This window comes from Scyliorhinus torazame, chromosome 4 (genome assembly GCF_047496885.1).
Source record: "Scyliorhinus torazame isolate Kashiwa2021f chromosome 4, sScyTor2.1, whole genome shotgun sequence".
Lineage (NCBI taxonomy): Eukaryota > Metazoa > Chordata > Chondrichthyes > Carcharhiniformes > Scyliorhinidae > Scyliorhinus > Scyliorhinus torazame.
The window spans coordinates 118,139,986-118,155,398 of record NC_092710.1 but is presented as its reverse complement, the minus strand read 5'-3'; the positions used below and the strand labels follow the sequence as shown (position 1 = coordinate 118,155,398).

Sequence of the window (15,413 nt, the reverse complement as noted above, 5' to 3'; positions counted from 1 at the left end):
GCCGGCGTCGCACTGTCACAGACAGGGTTTGACAACCCCCTGGGCTCCATGGCTGCAAACCTGCAGACCCCTGTCGATACCAGCACGGGCCTCCAGGACTGGCAGCGCCAGATGTCGGGGGCGCGTCGGATGGCCAGTCCGTTCGCATCCCCCACCCATGTAGAGGCCTGGGGGCCATCGGGCACCCCGAGGGAGGAGGAGGTGGTGTGGTCCGTCCCGGCTCCCTCTGTAGGGTAGGTCCCGGTACACCGCGACACCTCGGACTCCGCCCCTTCCGTCCCAGGTGCATCGGGTGGGCAACGGGCAGGACAGGCTGGCAGCTCGCCATCCCAGTCGCCCGGGCCGCAGCCTGGCCCATCTAGGCCAGGACGCCCCAGGAAACGGCTGCCAAAGGGATCCAGTGTCAGAGGGCAGGAATCACAGGAGTCCACCTCCAGTTCTGCTGTACCGTCTGGGGAACCACGTAGACGTAGTCAAAGGGCCCGTAAGGCCAAACAATTAGACACTGAGTAAGTTGGCACGGGTGCAGGGCACAGATGAGTTTTAGGGGCTAGGGCACGTGCATGAACTCCTTTGGTTATTAAAGTCAATGTTATACCTACCGAAGCTGCCTTTGTGCTCTGTCCAAAGTGTGCGGGCGTGTCATGTACGTTGAGCGCAAGTGTGTGTGTGACGGGTGGTCTTACCTCAGCCCCAGGTGAGTCTGCCCCCTTCCCCCTGGGCCGCCATCAACATCCCCCGGGCAGAGGACGGGACAGTGCGCTGCAGTGTCACAGCCGCATGCAGGGATGGTCCGGGTGGATGGTAGTACTGTGGCCATGGGTCAGACATAGTCCAACGATGTAGAGCCAGGAGCTCATCGGAGGCGGGTTGTCATCATCCTCCATGGCCTGCGATAGACACGCAACTGGGTGAGCCCGGCCCGTTGTGCCGCCGGTGGATCGGCAATTGGGGGGGGGGGGGTGGTGTGCATGCGGGTGGGGTGTGTGGGGTTGGGGAGGGGGGTGAGGGTGCTGGGTGGGTGGATGGGTGGGGGGTGTGGGTGGTCGGCTGTTGCCATGGTGTGCGGTCTGTGGCCATACTACCCGATTCCCACGCCCATCTAGTCAGTGAAGCGGGCGTCTATCAGTCTGTCCCGTGCCCGCTGGGCCAGCCGGTAACGGTGGACAGCCACCCGCCTGTGTCTACCCCGTCTGCCCTGACCATTGCCCCCATCCCCCTCATCTGGGGAGGACTGGGCCTCTTCCTGCTGCTCCTCCACTCCGCCCTCCTCTGCCTGCGGCACATCGCCCCTCTGCTGGGCTATGTTGTGCAGGACGCAGCACACCACAATGATGCGGCCGACCCTATCTGACCGATACTGGAGGGCGCCCCCAGAGAGGTCCAGGCACCTGAAACTCATCTTCAGCACGCCAAAGCACCTCTCGATCACTCCCCTTGTCGCTACATGGGCATCATTGTAGGGTTCTCCGCCTCATTGCGTGGCCTCCGTATAGGCGTCATCAGCCACGATCGCAATGGGTAGCCCCTGTCGCCCAACAACCAGCCCCTCAGCCGGGGATGGCGTCCCTCGTACATGCCGGGGATGGATGACCGCGACAACACGAATGAGTCGTGTACACTGCCTGGGTGACGGGCGCAGACGTGCAGGATCATCATGCGGTGGTCGCAGACCACCTGTACGTTCATCGAATAGGTCCCCTTCCTATTAGTGAACACGGCCCTGTTCTCTGCAGGTGGCCGCACCGCGACGTGCATCCCATCGATCGCGCCCTGGACCATGGGGAACCCGGCAACGGCAGAGAAGTCCACAGCCCGGGCATCTTGGCTGGCCCGGTCCACGGGGAAGCGGATGTAGCGGTGCGCCATGGCATAAAGGGCATCTGTCACTGCCCGGATGCACCGATGCACCGATGTCTGCGATATGCCGGACAGGTCCCCACTCGGTGCCTGGAATGACCCCGTTGCATAAAAGTTCAGGGCCACCGTAACCTTGACGGACACGGGGAGAGGGTGTCCCCCGCCAGTGCCACGCGGTGACAGGTGTGCCAGCAGGTGGCAGATGTGTGCCACGGTTTCCCGGCTCATCCGGAGTCTCCTCCTGCATTCCCGGTCCGTGAGGTCCTGGTATGACTGCCGGGGCCGGTACACACGGGGCGCCCTCGGGTGCCTCCGTTGCCGTGGGGCCGCGACGTCCTCCTCGTCCTGTCGGTCAGGTGTCCCTCCAGCCTGGGCGGCTGCCGCCTGCCCCTCTGCGGCAGCCTGCGCCGCCTCTCTGGCACGCTCCTCCTCCTCATCCAGGGCAACATAGACATGAGCGGCTGCCACCACGGCGGCCAACATCGCTGGATGATCTGAAAACATGACGGCCTGGTGGGGGGGAGGGGAACGACGACATGTCATCATTGCCCATATCCCCTCCTCCCCCCAGCCAGGTGGCATGGACCGCATGGGTCCAACTGTTGAAGGCTGGCACCTGGCCAGGTGGACCAACTCATTTGCCCTCCCATCACCCACCCCGGCACGGACCCCCTCCCCAACTTCCACCCCGGCACGGACCCCCCCAACACCCAACCTCCACTCCAGCACGGACCCCCCCCCAACCTCCACCCCAGCACGGACCCCCCCCCAACCTCCACCCCAGCACGGACCCCCCCCAACCCCCAACCTCCACCCCAGCACGGACCCCCCCCCAACCTCCACCCCAGCACGGACCCACCCCCCCCAACCTCCACCCCGGCATGGACCCCACCCCCAACCTCCACCCCAGCACGGACCCCCCCCCCCAACCTCCACCCCAGCACGGACCCCCCCCCCCAACCTCCACCCCAGCATGGACCCCCCCCCCAACCTCCACCCCGGCATGGACCCCCTCCCCAACCCCCAACCTCCACCCCAGCACGGACCCCCCCCCAACCCCCAACCTCCACCCCAGCACGGACCCCCCCCAACCTCCACCCCAGCACGGACCCCCCCCCAACCTCCACCCCGGACCCCACCCCCAACCTCCACCCCAGCACGGACCCCCCCCAACCTCCACCCCAGCACGGACCCTCCACCCCAGCACGGACCCCCCCCCCCAACCTCCACCCCGGCACGGACCCCCTCCCCAACCCCCAACCTCCAGCCCAGCACGGACCCCCCCCCAACCCCCAACCTCCACCCCAGCACGGAGCCCCCCCCAACCTCCACCCCAGCACGGACCCCCCCCCCAACCTCCACCCCGGCACGGACCCCACCCCCAACCTCCACCCCAGCACGGACACCCCCCCAACCTCCACCCCAGCACGGACCCCCCCCCAACCTCCACCCCAGCACGGACCCCCCCCCAACCTCCACCCCGGCACGGACCCCCTCCCCAACCCCCAACCTCCACCCCAGCACGGACCCCCCCCAACCCCCAACCTCCACCCCAGCACGGACCCCCCCCCAACCTCCACCCCAGCACGGACCCCCCCCCAACCTCCACCCCGGCACGGACCCCCCCCAACCTCCACTCCAGCACGGACCCCCCCAACCCCCAACCTCCACCCCAGCACGGACCCCCCCCCAACCTCCACCCCAGCACGGACCCCCCCCCCCCAACCTCCACCCCAGCACGGACCCCCTCCTGGCACTCCCCCGGAGCCCAGCCTACTCTAACCACCCCCCCCCCCCCCCGCCGCACACACACACACACACAAGCCGAGACACACCTCTCCTCACGCAATCAGTCTGCAGCAACGCCATTTCCTGCCCAGAGCCAACCCCCCAGGCCGTCACTCACCTCCTCGCTGGTCGGCGTGAGCCTGGAGCACCGGGTCACGCCGATGAAAAGGAGGTTTAATTCACGTCGACGTGAACGGTCATCACGTCGACGGGACTTCGGCCCATCCGGAAGGGAGAATATCGGCAGGCCGAAAATCGGCTGCCTTGCGCAGACCCGTGACATTCTCCGCGGCAGCGGCGCCATTAACGCCCCGCCGACTTTTCTCCCTTCGGAGACTTCGGCGGGGGCGGGGGCGGGATTCACGGCGGCCAACGGCCATTCTCCGACCCGGCGGGGGGGTCGGAGAATGACGCCCATGGTCTTGAAACGTTAATTCTGTTTCTTTCTCTGTAGATGCTGCCAGTTCTGCTAAGTTTTTCAAGCATTTTCTGTTTTTACTTCAGATTTCCAGCATCCACAGTAGTTTGCTTTTAATCTATTAATTTGATTAAAATTAAAACTTTTTATCTTAAAGCCAATTAATGATCCTCTTACCCATTTCCCAAGTAATTCTCCTCTTTCTTCAAAGACCTGATGGAAGGAGAAAGAAATATATTAGAACTAAAAGACAATCTCTATTTCTTGTGGCGAAACCTAGCAAGGTCTCCCAAGTTTCTTTATAGCATAGGATTAATACATTTTATTTGCCAGACCATAAAGTGGCCATCTTCCTTAACAAAAAGGAAGGCATCAACAGTGGCTATTTGAGCACTGAGTATCAAGAACTGTTGGAGAATCAACCAAGAACTAGGGTCCAGGTTGCTGTGTTGCCTGCCCGGTGCCAAGGTTGGAACATCTGCTCCCAGCTGGACAGAAACTTGCAGTGGGAGGGGGGCATCCCGTTGACGTGGTTCACATTGATACCAACGACATAGGTAGAACAAGGAAAGAGGTTCTGCATAGAGAGTTTGAGGAGCTAGGCACTAATTTTTTTCTGAAACTATTTTTATTAAACATTTTTTGATAAGCAGACAACAACAATAAAACAAGAAAAACAAACCCAAAGAAACAACAACACCCCACCCCCTCAAACAGCTGACTCATCCTAGCCCTTGTTAAATGCGCCCAGTTTACCACCTTTATCTGTATAAGCCCAAGTCTCGCACACAACAAAGGGGTGTTCACCCTTCACAGGGCTTCACACCACACCCTTCCTCCAATTCTGCCCTAACTCCTCCGCCCACTTGGCCTTAATCCCTTCCACGGATACACCATCCTCCACCAAGATCCTCCTGTAAATTCGAGAAGTACCCACCTCCTCCATCCCCGCGAGCGACAAAACCCTCTCCAACAGCGATGTTGGCGGACTACCGGGAATGGCGGAAAGTCCCAACCTGCAGATACCTAAAGTTTTCCGACTGCGAAAGCCCATCTTGCCAATGGCCCCTCCAGACACATTCCCCATTCCTTCTACTCCCTTGTCCTCCCAGCCTCTAAACCTGGCATTCAGCCTTGCAGTTCGAACATGTGCTTAGCAAAATCGGCACCATCTTCGACACTGCTCCCAATTTAAAGTGCTGCCAAAATTGTCTGCACATTTTTAGTGTGACCACCACCGGGTTACCCGAATATTTCACCGGAGAGAACAGAAGTGAGGCCGTCGCCAATGGCCACAACCCTGACCCCATCTTTACCTAAACTGCCTCCTGGAACCTGTAACAGCCCCAACACGTTCTCTGCATTCGCAGTCCAATAATAGTCTCTTAGGAGTGGCAAGGCTAAGCTCCCTGACTGCTGGTCCCTCTGCAGGACCGTTTCCCGAATCCTGCCCAGATGAAGGACAAGGTCAATCTCTCCACCCTCACAAAAGACCCTTTCGGTAAAAAAATGGTAGGGATTGGAGAAAAAAAAAGAACTGGCAGAATGTTCATCTTCACAGATTGAACTCGACCACCCAAAGGTAAAGGGAGGTTATCCCACCTCTGTAGATCAGCCTTAACCCTACTCACCAGACTTATAAGATTTAATTTATGAAGCCGTGCCTAATCCCGCGCTACCTGCACCCCAAGTACCTAAAGTGAGTGCCCATCAAACAGAAGGGCAACACTCCCACATGTACACCCCCCCCCTCTCTTTCTCCACACCCTGGCCCTGTCGATGCTTGGCACCATGGGGGCCTCTGGCCCTGGCGCCTGTTCTCTGTTGCCAGGGGTACCGTCAGCTGGCGCTGACTTTGCCAGCGGTATGCTCCGCGGTCCCCATCCGACGCCCCCTTGTAGGGGCTACTATGGGCATTGCCTGGTAGGGCTGCATGATGCCCTGCCAGTGAGGGCGGGGGGTGGTGGAGGTATGGCAGAAGGTGGGGGCAGGGGTGGTGAGTGGGGACTGGGGTATGGGCGTCTGGATGGGAGCTGCAATGCGGGGGTGGGAGAGTGGGGCTGGGGTGGTGGGCTGGTGACACTTTGCAGAACCAACGGCCAAGTTGGGTGGTCAGTGGGGTGGGAAGCAAGATGGCTGGCCTACAGGCCACGGCAATGGCGGTCCGTGCCCGGCTCCATGCCCCTTCCACACCCCCCCCCCCCCCCCCCCCCCCCCCCGCCAAGCCAGTGTCAGGAGCGGCAGTCCATGGTCACGCCCCTCCGTGTTCTACCTCCTTTCTTTCCCTTATCAGCCACACAGCCAATTTCATGATTTTGTTTTTTAAAATAAATTTAGAGTAGCCAATTCTTTTTTACCAATAAGGGGCAATTTAGAGTGGCCAATTCACCTACCCTGCACATCTTTAGGTTGTGACCCATGTAGGCACAGGGAGAATGTGCAAACTCCACACGGACAGTGACCCGGGGCCAGGATCAAACCTGGGTCCTCGGGGCCATGAGACATCAGGGCAAACTGCTGCACCACCAGTTTCACAATTTTTAAAAGGACGAGTGAAGCTCGTCGTCAGGAATTCACGACGGTGAAGGCGGAGGATGGCGGAGACCCCTGCGAATACTGGGTCAGACTCCAAATGATACGCCAATGGTGTTTACTGTATATGTGTGGTGGAACGCATTCACACTGCTGTCCAGGCACTGGAGAATTGCGATTTGGCATGCAACTCACTATTTTGGGTTCAAAAACAATTCTCCGTTGGCTGACGGAGAATCCTGCCATATATGTTTTGGCTTTACAAGTGCAGACTGGTCAAGCTCGATCAGTAACCTGCCTATTACCAACAGCTGAAGGAACATGCTGTTTGATTCAATCAGCCAATCATTGGGACGTACAGTCTACATTGTCAATCAGTGTCTTGCTATGATTCCTAGAAATGCCTAGATGCAAGTGTTGCTAACTTTTGGTTGGCTCTGAAATCGTAATTTGCTCGGTTTGTTTAACCTTTGCTCTAGAGTCGCCAGGTATCTTTATGATACCGCCACGAGGTTCAAGTTCAAGTAATGATCAATAACTCAACACACCAATTAGTAAGATTCAAATCAATACACATTTATTGTACAGAGTAAATCACTACTCATGCATAAACTCTACTTTCTAGACTATTCCTATCACTAAAAGGCCTATACTTCGCTTCGGAATTGGCCCACCAGGTCAGGGGAACAAATGGCCTTTCGTTCAGGTCCTTAGTCTGCAGGATTCAAAAGCTGGTATGGACTGGTAGCTAAGAGCGCCTATCTCGTAGCGAGCGTTGACTTAAGACTTACTTGGTTGGCGGCCGCTGGACAGTTCACTCTCAGGGGTTGCTTCGCGTTGCTGAGTGACCCTGTCAAGAAGGACGATTTGAACTTGGGGGCTTTACTTTATAGTCCCCAGGGGCTTCCCGCCCTTTGGGGCGGACCCCGTACCTGGTTCCAAATGATTGGACTGCGTCCCGATCACTTGGATCGATTTCTCCAATACTGGAGTTGTTTCCTGATCGCTGGGCAGTCCCTAAATGTCCGTTGGCCTTCCTTTGTCTTGGCTCCTGCTGGCGCCGAGTAGTCTGGCTTGGCTTTATTCACCTTAACTGTTGCAATTGTGCCTTGGAATTGCTCATTACTATGCAGATGACTGCTGGTTTCAGTGCTGTCTGGTTTTTTACAGGTTTCAATACACATGATTTCTGTACTTGCTAGTCTTTGCCTGTGTTGGCTGAATTTCCCTTCAGTCTTTGCGGTTCTCCATTTTAAGTCAGGAAGTGGCCAACCCAGGTGGCTACACAAGAAATTCCTAGAGACCTATTGTTTTATCTTTATCTAAAACTACAGCAAACCGCATGTATAACAAATGGTAATGAGAGAGTTGGTAAAATGAACTGGTTATGCTTAGAACAAAATTCAGGTTGAAAAGGCCCAAAAGAAACATAGAATAGCAATAATGTAAAACCAGAGTTCTCGGGCAGCACGGTAGCATGGTGGTTAGCACAATTGCTTCACTGCCCCAGGGTCCCAGGTTCGATTCCCGGCTTGGGTCACTGTCTGTGCGGAGTCTGCACATCCTCCCCGTGTGTGCGTGGGTTTCCTCCGGGTGCTCCGGTTTCTTCCCACAGTCCAAAGATGTGCAGGTTAGGTGGATTAGCCATGATAAATTGCCCTTAGTGTCCAAAATTGCCCTTAGTGTTGGGTGGGGTTACTGGGGATAGGGTGTAGGTGTTGACCTTGGGTAGGGTGCTCTTTCCAAGAGCCGGTGCAGACTCGATGGGCCGAATGGCCTCCTTCTGCACTGTAAATTCTACGATAATCTATGATGATGCCGAGGACCCGGGTTCGATCCCAGCACCTAGTCACTGTCCGTGTGGAGTTTGCACGTTCCCCCCATGTCTGTGCGGGCCTCACCCCCCAACCCAAAGATGTGCAAGGCAGGTGGATTGGCCACACTAAATTGTCCCTTAATGGAGAAAAAAAATTGGGTACTCTAAATTTATTAATAATTTTAAAAAAACAGAGTTCTTTCATAGCAGAACCTCCGTATCAACTGGATTTTGGCTATCACTCAGTTTGGCTAGAACTGTAACATTTAAATGTTATCAACCGTCATAGTCTTACTTCTGACTCCTGACTTCAGTCAGTCCTGGCTTCTGACTATATTTCACATGAATGAGATAGAATAATTTGCCTGATCAACTCATATCTGTCACAGCTGGTCATGATAATCCACCGAAATTCAGAACGCACAATAAAAAAGAAATTTATCTAGGATATAGCCTGTTTAATGTGATTATTAAAAAAATTATTTTCCTTGGTAATTTGAAGTCACAGTCGCTTGCCTTGTCATTGGTGGGTTGATGGTTCAGGGGTGTCCATGTGCTCATCTTAGTCTGCATTTTAGGTCCATTCATGATCTTGGATGGCGCAAATGCCATTTTGAAATCAATGGTTGGTAATTGTTCTTCCTCCACGTGTGAAATCACTCCATTCAACTGGAATTTAAAAGGCAAAACTATAATGAGTAAACCATGGCATCACTTAACCGCTAATGCCAATGAGTCTGACTCAGGCAACCGAGTATGTCTATAAGCCTAACTTCTACATCAGGCTGAAGGATATAGAAGTTAGAAGGGAAAATCATGCTTCATGTCATATCTGAAAAATCCCATTGGCACTCTTGATGCACACCAGGATGTTGCATGGCCATGCCCTGCTACTTTCAATCCAATACATCTTACGACATGTACTAGGTGCACTAAAATTGAAAATTTATCATACAATTTGATGACATTGTAGATAATGAAGACAGTGGATTATTAGTATTTCAGAAGGTCTTTAATAAAGTCCTGCGTCAAAGGCTTCTTGTTAAGGATTTTAGCAATAGTGCTCCAAAGTATAGGATGCAAACTCTATGTGAATGAGAGTACATTGTCCGCTTATCTGGGCCACTGACACGTCTACATTATTTACAAGGGTTTGTGAATTTCAAAAAGGTGCATTCTGGGAATTCACTTTAAAAAGTATCCTTTCATGGAATGTGGGTATTGCCGGCTAGGCCAGCATTTATTGCCCATCCCTAATTGCCCTCAAGAAGGTGGTGGTGAGTTGCCTTCTTGAACCGCTGCTGTCCGTGTGGAAGGGAGTTCCAGGACGTTGATCCAGTAAAGGAATGGTAATATAGTCCCACGTCAGGGTGGGGTGTGGCTTGAAGGGGAACTTGCAGGTGGTGGTGTTTCCATGCATTTAGAACATAAGAACTAGGAGCAGGTTTAGGCCATCTGGCCCCTCGAGCCTGCTCCACCATTCAATGAGATCATGGCTGATCTTTTGTGGACTCAGCTCCACTTTCCTGCCCGAACACCATAACCCTTAATCCCTTTATTCTTCAAAAAGCTATCTATCTTTATCTTAAAAACATTTAATGAAGGAGCCTCTACTGCTTCACTGGGCAAGGAATTCCATAGATTCACAACCCTTTGGGTGAAGAAGTTCCTCCTAAACTCAGTCCTAAATCTACTTCCCCTTATTTTGAGGCTATGCCCCCTAGTTCTGCTTTCACCTGCCAGTGGAAACAACCTGCCCGCATCTATCCTATCTATTCCCTTCATAATCTTATAATTTTCTATAAGATCCCCCCTCATCCTTCTAAATTCCAACGAGTACAGTCCCAGTCTACTCAGCCTCTCCTCGTAATCCAACCCTTTCAGCTCTGGGATTAACCTAGTGAATCTCCTCTGCACACCCTCCAGTGCCAGTACGTCCTTTCTCAAGTAAGGAGACCAAAACTGAACACAATACTCCAGGTTTGGCCTCACTAACACCTTATACAATTGCAGCATAACCTCCCTAGTCTTAAACTCCATCCCTCTAGCAATGAAAGACAACATTTCATTTGCCTTCTTAATCACCTGTTGCACCTGTAAACCAACTTTTTGCGACTCATGCACTAGCACACCCAGGTCTCTCTGCACAGCAGCATGTTTTAATATTTTATCATTTAAATAATAATCCCTTTTGCTGTTATTCCTACTAAAATGGATAACCTCACATTTGTCAACATTGTATTCCATCTGCCAGACCCTAGCCCATTCACTTAGCCTATCCAAATCCCTCTGCAGACTTCCAGTATCCTCTGCACGTTTTGCTTTACCACTTATCTTAGTGTCGTCTGCAAACTTGGACACATTGCCCTTGGTCCCCAACTCCAAATCATCTATGTAAATTGTGAACAGTTGTGGGCCCAACACTGATCCCTGAGGGACACCACTAGCTACTGATTGCCAACCAGAGAAACACCCATTAATCCCCACTCTTTGCTTTCTATTAATTAACCAATCCTCTATCCATGCTACTACTTTCCCCTTAATGCCATGCATCTTTATCTTATGCAGTAACCTTCTGTGTGGCACCTTGTCAAAGGCTTTCTGGAAATCCAGATATACCACATCCATTGGCTCCCCGTTATCTACCGCACTGTTAATGTCCTCAAAAAATTCCACTAAATTAGTTAGGCACGATCTGCCCTTTATGAACCCATGCTGCGTCTGCCCAATGGGACAATTTCCATCCAGATGCCTCGCTATTTCTTCCTTGATGATAGATTCCAGCATCTTCCCTACTACCGAAGTTAAGCTCACTGGCCTATAATTACCCACTTTCTGCCTACCTCCTTTTTTAAACAGTGGTGTCACGTTTGCTAATTTCCAATCCGCCGGGACCACCCCAGAGTCTAGTGAATTTTGGTAAATTATCACTAATGCATTTGCAATTTCCCTAGCCATCTCTTTTAGCACTCTGGGATGCATTCCATCAGGTCCAGGAGACTTGTCTACCTTTAGTCCCATTAGCTTGCCCATCACTACCTCCTTGGTGATAACAATCCTCTCAAGGTCCTCACCTGTCATAGCCTCATTTCCATCAGTCACTGGCATGTTATTTGTGTCTTCCACTGTGAAGACCGACCCAAAAAACCTGTTCAGTTCCTCAGCCATTTCCTCATCTCCCATTATTAAATCTCCCTTCTCATCCTCTAAAGGACCAATATTTACCTTAGCCACTCTTTTTTGTTTCATATGTTTGTAGAAACTTTTACTATCTGTTTTTATATTCTGAGCAAGTTTACTCTCATAATCTATCTTACTCTTCTTTATAGCTTTTTTAGTAGCTTTCTGTTGCCCCCTAAAGATTTCCCAGTCCTCCAGTCTCCCATCTTTGCTGAGCACTGTGAAAAATCACTTGGAAGGTTCTCCACTGGTCCTCAACTGTTTCACCATAAATTCTTTGCTCCCAGTCTACCTTAGCTAGTTCTTCTCTCATCCCATTGTAATCTCCTTTGTTTAAGCACAAAACACTAGTGCTTGATTTTACCTTCTCACCCTCCATCTGTATTTTAAATTCCACCATATTGTGATCCCTCCTTCCGAGAGGATCCCTAACTATGAGATCCTGAATCAATCCTGTCTCATTACACAGGACCAGATCTAGGACCGCTTGTTCCCTCGTAGGTTCCATTACATACTGTTCTAGGAAACTATCGCGGATACATTCTATAAACTCCTCCTCAAGGCTGCCTTGACCGACCTGGTTAAACCAATCGACATGTAAATTAAAATCCCCCATGATAACTGCTGTACCATTTCTACATGCATCAGTTATTTCTTTGTTTATTGCCTGCCCCACCATAATGTTACTATTTGGTGGCCTATAGACTACTCCTATCAGTGACTTTTTCGCCTTACTATTCCTGATTTCCACCCAAATGGATTCAACCTTATCCTCCATAGCACCGGTGTCATCCCTTACTGTTGCCCGGATGTCATCCTTAAATAACAGAGCTACACCACCTCCCTTACCATCCGCTCTGTCCTTCCGAATAGTTTGATACCCTCGGATATTTAACTCCCAGTCGTGACCATCCTTTAACCATGTTTCAGTAATGTCCACTAAATCATAGTCATTCACGATGATTTGCGCCATCAACTAATTTACCTTATTCCGAATACTACGAGCATTCAGGTAAAGTACACTTATGTTGGCTTTTTTACCTCTGTTCTGAATCTTAACACCTCGATCAGTAACCTCTCCTAAGTTATATTTCCTCTTAACTTTTCTCCTAATTTTCCTTGTTGTTGAATCCATATCTTCATGTAACAACCTGCCGCGTCGCTTACCATTAATGTTTTCACTTCCCGTTTTATTCCTTTTAGTATTCCTGGTCCTATTCACTGAGCTCCCCTCAGTCACTGTACCTTGAACTGTCGCCCTTTTTGATTTTTGACTATGGCTTCTCTGCCTTACAATTTCCCCCTTGTCCTTCTAAGTGGTAGAGGCCATGGGTTTGGAAGGTGCTGTAGAAGGAGCCTTGATGAGTTGCTGCAGTGAATTTTGTAGATGGTACCCACTGCAGTCTCTCTGCATCATTGATAGAGGCAATGAATGTTTCAGGTGCTGGATGGAGTGCCAATCAAGCAGACTGCTTTGGCAAGCAAGATGGACAATGTTGAGCATCTTGAGTCTTGTTGGAGCTGCACTCATCCAGGCAAGTGGAGAGTATTTCATCACACTTCTAACCTGTGGGCCGGTTTTGGGGGGAATTAATTGTTGAAAATTCCCAGTCTCTGACCTACTCCTGTGACCACAGTATTTATATGGCTGTTCCAGTCCAGTTTTTGGTCAATGGTAACCCCTAGGATGTTGTTAGTTGGGGATTTAGTGATGATAATGCCATTGAATGTCAATTGGAGATGGTTAGGCTCTCTCTTATTGGAGATGGTAATTGCACCTGTGTGGTGAATTTTTAAGAACTAATTTATAGGATGTGGGCATTGCTGGCTCGACCAGCATTTATTACTCATCACTGGTTGCCCCTGAGAAGGTGGTGGTGAGCTGCCTTCTTGAACCACTGCCGTCCCAGAGGTGTAGGTACACCCACAGTGCTGCGAGGGAGTGAGTTCCCAGATCTTGACCCAGTGACAGTGAAGGAACTGCAATATATTTCTAAGGCAGGATGGTGAGTGATGTGGAGAGGAACCTTCAGGAGGTGGTGTTCCAGGTGTCTGCTGCTTTTGTCTTCTAGGTGATAGTGGTCGAGGATGCTTCTTAAGGAAACTTAGTGAGTTCCTGCAGTGCATCTTGTAGATGGTGTTCATGGCTTCCACGTTCATCGGTAGTGGATAATTAAGGAAGGGGTAACAATAAGTGGGCTGCTTTGTCCTGGATGGTGTCAAGCTTCTTGAGCATTGTTGGAGCTGCACTCATCCAGGTATGTGGAGAATATTGCATTACATGGTGGACAGGCTTGGGAGTCAGGAGGTGAGTTATTCGCCACAGGATATGACCTGCCCTGGTAGCCACAGTATTTATATGGTTAGTTCAGTTCAGTTTCTGGTCAATAGTAACTCCCAGAATGTTGGTAGTGGGGCATTCAGCGAAGGTGATGCCATTGAATGTCATGGGCAATGGTTAGATCCTCTCTTGTTGGAGATGGTCATTGACTGGCACTTGTGTGGTATGAATATTACTTGCCACTTGATGTCAATGGCAGTCATACTCACCTCACAGTCTGGCATTTAGCTCTTTTGTCCATGTTTGAATCAAGCTGTGATGAGGTTAGGAGCTGAGCTGAGATGGTGGAACCTAAACTGAGCACCATGAGCAGATTACTGCTGAGTGAGTGCCACTTGATAGCACTGTTGATGCCCCATCCATGATGAATGTTAATTGGCACATATCAGTCCAAGCAATCTCTACTTTTTAATGGTTGGATTGTTAATAGGCAAATGGCTGCATTAAGGGTGTGATATTGATGCTAATTAAGTTAACATTTGCAAATGGAATTTAACTCTGAAAACTGTGAGGTAATATATTTTGGAGGAACTAAATTTGGAGGCTGGTCCCGTACCAGCCTCCCCGAACAGGCGCCGGAATGTGGCAACTAGGGGCTTTTCACAGTAACTTCATTGAAGCCTACTCGTGACAATAAGCGATTTTCAATTTTCATTTCAACTAAAAAGGCAAGCGAATGAACGGCAGGATGGTAGGAAGTACAGAGGACCTTAGAGTATATGTCCAAAGATCCCTGAAGACAGCAGGACAGGTAAATAAGTGGTTAAGAAGGCATATGGGATACCTGTCTTTATTAGCCAAAGCATAGAATATTAGAGTTGGGAGGTTATGATGGAGCTGTATAAAACACTTGTTAAGCCACGATAGTGCGGTTCTGGTCGCCACACTGTAGGAAGGGTATAACTAGAAAGGGTGCAGAGGAGACTCACCAGGATATTGCCTGGACTGGGGCGTTTCAGCTAAGTCCCGAAAGACTTGCTGTTAGGTGAATTAAACATTCTGAATTCTCCCTCAGTGTACCCGAACAGGTGCAAGAATATTGCGGCTAGGGGCTTTTCACAGTAACTTCATTGCAGTGCTAATGTAAGCCTACTTGTGACAACGAAGATTATTAATTAAAATTATTAAGGGGTAGGAGACCTACACAGGATTTAAGGAAAAACGTTTTTACCTCGAGGGTGAGAGAATTTGGAGCTCACTACCTGAAAGGGTGATAGAGGTGGGAACCCTCATAACTTTTAAGAAGCATTTAGATGAGCACTTGAAATACCATAGCACACCAGGTGGTCACCGGTCTGAGAGCCGGGGGGGACGGCAGCCACTGAACCACCAGAGTCCTGCGAGCCGGCTGTGTGCGAAGACCCATCACTACAATAAAAGATGTGGAGATGCCGGCGTTGGACTGGGGTGAGCACAGTACGAAGTCTTACAACACCAGGTTAAAGTCCAACAGGTTTGTTTCGATGTCACTAGCTTTC

The 15,413-nt window shown here is 51.2% G+C and overlaps 1 protein-coding gene across 4 annotated transcripts in view; it reads right to left on the bottom strand.

Annotated features, from left to right (window-relative positions):
* The window catches only part of fbxo16 (F-box protein 16), a 109,172-nt gene that overhangs the window by 91,534 nt on the left and 2,225 nt on the right, over positions 1-15,413 (bottom strand). For 3 of the 4 annotated variants that reach the window (XM_072498545.1, XM_072498547.1, XM_072498548.1), the window contains exons 2-3: positions 8,931-9,083; positions 4,244-4,279 (exon numbers count right to left, since the gene is read on the bottom strand). In XM_072498545.1, the coding sequence (XP_072354646.1) occupies positions 4,244-4,279; positions 8,931-9,026 (132 nt within the window). In that variant the 5' untranslated portion in view covers positions 9,027-9,083. The remainder of the gene's footprint in view (positions 1-4,243; positions 4,280-8,930; positions 9,084-15,413) is intronic. The other variant, XM_072498546.1, reaches the window with a different exon arrangement.